Source organism: Adiantum capillus-veneris, chromosome 24 (assembly GCF_014529385.1).
Source record: "Adiantum capillus-veneris isolate H3 chromosome 24, ASM1452938v2, whole genome shotgun sequence".
NCBI lineage: Eukaryota > Viridiplantae > Streptophyta > Polypodiopsida > Polypodiales > Pteridaceae > Adiantum > Adiantum capillus-veneris.
In genome coordinates, this window is record NC_140954.1 from 70,878,690 (window position 1) to 70,884,781 (window position 6,092).

General features: G+C 42.9%; 1 protein-coding gene across 1 annotated transcript in view; it reads left to right on the forward strand.

Moving 5' to 3' along the window:
* LOC147426563 (cyclin-U4-1-like) overlaps window positions 1-5,685 on the forward strand; it is an 11,358-nt gene extending 5,673 nt beyond the window's left edge. Inside the window, exon 2 of the mRNA XM_086498559.1 lies at window positions 5,206-5,685. Within this exon, the coding sequence (XP_086354685.1) occupies window positions 5,206-5,569 (364 nt within the window). The 3' untranslated portion in view covers window positions 5,570-5,685. The remainder of the gene's footprint in view (window positions 1-5,205) is intronic.
* Window positions 5,686-6,092: the final 407 nt, after the last annotated feature.

The following is a 6,092-nucleotide window of genomic DNA, read 5'->3' on the forward strand; positions in this document are numbered from 1 at the left end:
GCGTGAGTGTCTCTCAGGCGATGCATTAAAAAAAAATAATCAATTTCGTGTGTCTACTCTGTCGCACATCTCTCATTTTCCCTTCCTTCAACTCCACGTCCCACCCAACCAAACAAAACCTATTCTTATTTCATTAATAGGAATCTATGCATATTCCCTCCTCCTGTCTTTCTGAAGTCCCATTGTGTTCACTTGGAATCTGGATGGTGTTCACGCCTTCTCAATGCATCACGAGCCCGTATTTTGTCTGCACATTGCTCCCAAAACACCCCCCTCATCATGCTCATAGAGGCTGTGTCATCCCTTACTTTGATCACCTATCCTCCCTGCAATGCCCAATTTCCTTCTCAAACGGAGCCATGCCCTCCCTTCCTTCGTGTATGTAATCTCTGTGAGTTTGCATATCGCACATTCTCGCCCTATCCCCATGACTCAACCGTTTGCACAATGCGCCTCGCACCTTGGCTACCGTGGCTCCACAGACTGCAAGGGAGCATCGCAGCTCCACTGACAGTAGCTGTCGGCCCCATCCTGTGACAAAAAGATATGCAAGCCTCACGCCCTTGCTGCTCTAACTCGTCAAGCTGCAAGGAGAGATCCATCTTACCTGCACTCGCACCTGCAACACACACACACACACACATATATATATATGTATGTATGTATGTATGTAGAGAGAGAGGGAGAGAGAGAGAGAGACTTAGAGCCTCTATGCACCGATCAAAGCATCGCTTTTCTTTTTCTTTTCTTTTTTCTCTTTAATCCAAATTGGCTTTTCTTTTCCCTTTAGATTGCACGTCCAAGCAAAATTTTACTTCTCTTTTTCCTTTAGAATTCCAAAGGGATTTCCCAAGACACTACATAATAGTACTAATGAGAAAACGTTTTGGCCACCTATTTTATCTATTTGTACCGATTTATCTTCTCTCTATTACTCTCTCCACTTCATTTTTTTAGTGCGAATCTTCCACGATTCTTTCGTCCTACCTTTGCCAGCCTCTCACATGGGCCTCACATGCGCATGCATCTCAGCGTTGCGCCCTCCCTTGCTTTGCCCAATCACGCAATTGCCTTGGTTTGGCCACACGAGATCCCCTCCATTCAATTGTACACTACTTCCCCTTGTCGACACACACACACGCAGACCGCCTGAACGCTCTGCCTACCCTTGCTTTGTCTCTCGCCTCTTCCATTCACCTGCATTTGTGGGTACTCTCGTCATTCAAGTTGTATGCACATTGTTGCCCATGTTATCTCGCCTGAGAGAGAGAGAGAGAGAGAGAGAGAGAGAGAGAGAGAGTCTCTGCTGTCGAACCTCCACCTACAAGTCCTCGTCTGTTGTGCCATCGCTCTCTCTCGATGCGTCGAGGCTGCTCTGTGCTCGTCCGCCCAACGTCGTCTACATGTAAAGTTGTGAATAGCTAAGAATGAATATAGAATAAAAGCAATCTCTCTCCTCTCTCCATGTCTTCTCCATTTATCGAAACACAAAAAAAACAACGAAAATTACCAAAATACCCCTCGAATTTCAAAAATTCCCAAATTCCCAAAATGTCCTTAAAATTTTCAAAAACTCCCAAAATATTCCTCGTTGTATTCCCAAAGTCAGTACAAGATGATAAAGCTAGAATTTGAGTTGGTCATCTAGGCTTCGAAGATGAATTGCTTGATTAATTTTAGACATAATTGCTGTTTTTGCGAGCCAATTTGTGTCAAATTACGTGCTAGACACTCAAAAGTGGATACAAGCGTATTTTTGCAATTTTTGAAATTTTAGGGGTATTTTGGAAGTTTCCACCAATAAGAAGGGTAGTTTGAAAATCCTCCCTAAGTTTTAGTAAGAGACAGAAACACCTGCTGACACTAGCGCGTGGAAAGAGGTTTTGTTTTGTTTATTCCCCAAGCCCAGCGATACTTTGGTAATTCTCCCTAAGTTTTGGTAAGAGAGAAAAATAGCTCCTCGTACTGGCACTAGCACTAGCAGGCACTGGCACTAGCACGTGGAAAGACGTTTTGTTTTTTTTTTCCCAAGCCAAGGGATCTCTTTACATTCCATCTAATTCAAACGTTGGGACTACCTAATTTCCATTAAAGTGTCCTTGCACTATGCAGGTACATTTAAAAAAAAAAACCATTAGGAATACCTATGAGGGTAATAATTAAGTCTCATGATATTGCACACTTTTTTGAAGCTGCCTCACGAATCATAATGTAAATTTCTTTTTTTAAATAATGTTTAAAAAAAAATTAATGCCCTACACTCTCTCTTTGCATTCCTTTGTTTTAAAGAAGCAAAGAATCCTTAATTACCCTTTAGCCATAGGACTTGTTCTTGCAAGGAGTACATTGCTACTAGCAGAGTCGATTGTATGAAGATTTAGGGTCAAAGGAATGGAGATAGATGATGGATGGATATTGGTGGGGCAAGGAAGCTTTAAGAAGGAGGTGTCTTGAGTGTCTTGGGCTGAGCCCACAACATCGACAGAAAGATAGTGTGAGTGAGAGATGGATAGAAGAAGAGAGCTACGCAGAGAATAGAGGTGGGCCCATGCAAGGATGCTTGAATAATCGAATGTCGGATACACGGTGAGGGCCTCGTGAGGGCTTTATCCCCCCTTCATATTGAAAAGGTTCGTATTTGGAGTCTTCCTCACCCACTCATGTGCTCCTCTTAACATCATCGTCAAACCTTAGTTGTTGTGAACCTTATAACAAATGGCACGACGGAATGAATGTCATTCAAGAACCCATAGATTACAAGTGAAATCCCTAGTGCATCACAGTGTAAAAGTGAGAGTACAATGCATCCATTTGGGGTTGGGTACCCATTACATCATAAAAAATTGCGAAAATGACCAAAATACCCCTCTAATTTAAGGAAATTCTCAAAATACCCCTCAAATTTCAAAGATGCCCAAAGTACCCCCGATATTTTGTCAAAAATTCCCAAAATGCCCTTCAAATTTTCTAAAATTCCCAAAATACCCCTAGTTGTGAGAGTAAATTTCTCGAAAAATAAATTTTTTTGTAGGTCTTCACAAGAAGAGTGATTGTCTATCGAACAAGATGCTTAAACTACAATTTGAGTTAATTACATAGGCTTTGGAGATGAATTGCTTCATTATTTTTAGACATAATTGCCTTTTTTGCAATGGTAACTCGTGACAAATTACATGCTGAGCACTCAAAAACAGATCTCAATTGTCAAAAACGAATGAAGATTAGAAAATCTTGAACAATCCAACCAAAATAGACACAAGGGTATTTTGGGAATTTCTTCAAATTCGAGGGGTATTTTGGTAATTTTCCCTGAAAAATTATATATATATATTTAAAATTATAGCATTTATTTATTTTTGGAGTACTCAAAATGGTGAATAGTAGATATATATATATTAGCAAAAAGAATTACATAGAAAGCCATGCTCGAAATGAGCCATGGCATCAATGAGGCTTGAACAGACAATCAACCCACCACAACGAAACATAAACCCAAAAAGGTGCCACAACGCCTGCCACCCTCAATGGGCATCCTCTTCGAGGGAGAGATCAACATAGGGTAGAAGTCCCAATATAGAGACGATGAGATTGAGACAACGCTCACGTGGGCTGTGTTTTACTGTTTCGAGCGGAAAAGAGCGCATTCGAAAGCTTGTGCCATAACGTTACTGCAATAAAGATGTTGTCGTTGATGGTGGTCTACAGCGAGCGCAATGCAGGCGACAAGGCATTCCTGTTAACAAAAAAGGGAGCGAGAAGCGAGCACTACTTGCGGGTGTGAGGAGACGATAATGCCAGCAAGGCTCGAACCCCCGCCACAGCCTACCCACGCGAGGCACGTTACCACATGGCTACACAGATATGATGCACTTCCGTCTCTGTTTTGGTGCAATATATTAACATTTGATTGGGGTTCGGCAGGCTCACAGTTGGGGCCCGGCCACTTACTGGCTCCTCTACCCTAGACCCATACATTACACATAGGAGGCTAGCCCAAAACAACATCATGGAAACTCAGAATAAGCGAAGAACTTACAATCGCATACGGGCGGAGTCCAAGGTCTCCATCACCATCGAGAGGAGAAGAGAGTAGCCACGTAGCCAGCTGAACCACCAGACCCATCTTGATTAGCCCCAGGCCCCCACACCAAATCACATGCAACCATATGCCTCAGGCTTTTTGGGAGAGCCTCGCACCCTCGAATAGGGATTCGACGCTGCCACCAAGTAGAATAAGCCTGCCACACCTGTCCACCTGCCATCGAGTCGACTAGCACCGACCTCCACAAGAGCAAAGTTTCCACCCAAGGGGTGGGGGACTGCAGAACATCCATGTTGCCAAAAAGAAGGGACGTGAATGGGAGAGCAACAAAGGGGGAGAAGGGATGCAACCATGCAACCAAGCACAAAACCCTGGCCCTGCAATCACCTCCTTCGGGCCCCCCAACCCATGAGCGCGCGCGCCGAGCCGTCGAGAAATTTGCCTGTTGCGCTCCCAGACAAACCCTCCCCCCAGAGAAACCCTAGGACTCGTGGAAGTTCTTGCATTGTATTGCTTAGCATTATCTTGCTTCTTCTAGTCTTAATCTCTCTTAAGGTGTGTGTCAAACTATTTTCATCACAGAATGATTTTTACTTGTTAAAGCTAACACTTAACTTTGAAGATGAAGCATAAGAATATACAGCTATGACCTTTGATTGGTTTCTTTCAGCATTGCAGCATTAGTTTAGTGTGGATGTATTTGTTGCAATCACAAGAAGTTTTGGAGAAATTCTCACAATAATTCCCACATTCTGACTTACCTCAACATCATGAGCTTCTGTGAGGGAGGCACCGGATACCTAGCTAGGTACGATCGGGGGCAGGGGACCGCCGGCCGTCCCCCACCGCCCGGTGGGGGGTCGGTGGTCCCCTGCCCCCGATCGTACCTAGCTATGTATGCGGTGCCTCTCGAGCAGAAGCTCATGATGTTATGCATTGTATGAAAAACACTGAAAAAGGCTTCGTTTTTCTTACATGAGAAAATTTCCAAATCATCTTGTGAATAGTGTGCAAACTTTTTGTTTAATGAAAATGCTTATGTGTGTGTGTGTGTGTGTGTGTGTGTGTGTGTGAGAGAGAGAGAGAGAGAGAGAGAGAGAGAGAGAGAGAGATCAAAGGCCACGCAGATAGATGTAATATTGTGTTGTGCATCATGGATGCAGCTACTACAACAATGCATACTATGCAAAGGTGGGGGGAGTGACAACAATAGAGATGAACAGGCTAGAGTTGGAGTTCTTGTTTACGCTAGGTTTTCGGCTACAGGTAACAACACACATTTTTCAGAGCTATTGCTGCCACTTGGAGAGAGAGTATGCACTTGGGGCCGGGCCCACCTTATACATACCACCCTTGGAGAAGAGCAAGCTTCAATTCAGTTGGAGCTTTGGGACACCACCAAATTTTAATGTTGATGATGATGTTTGCCCTGATCGTGCCTCAACATCGCGTGATCGGCCAGTTGCTCGAGTTCGATGTAGTAGCCCTTACATCTCCCTACATTTGGCAGAGTCTGTTTCTTCCTAACACCTTGATAGTGCTTGAAAATTCCTAATACTTCATTAATGCTTACTTGAGTATATGAATGTGCTCACCGAAAACCAACTTCTCCTTGTTGTTTGGAAAATCGAGTTGAATTTTCTTTAAAATTGTCGGTTCTCATCAAAATAAGTTGCAACAACAACTATGGAATTTTAATTTGCAATAACAATTTTGGAATTTTGTCTTATCGAGTTATCCCCAAGCATTCCTAGGACACACATTCACTCATTTTTGCACACAAAAAGGTTAACCATTGTACCATATTTTCTTCAAAATGATGTTCATATTCTCTATCACATGTGATATAATACTTGCTACTAAAAAGAAATTTGCCTATTTATCCTGACCCACAAATCCCTTTCCTACCCAATTGAGACACTCATATGGATTATGCTTTCTCTAAGAAATTCTCCCTCTTAACTAGGTGTGTCGCAAACAAGGCCAACAAATCTACACCGTTAAAGGCTTCACAATTGGAGAAGAGAGCGTACAATTTATACATTGAAAT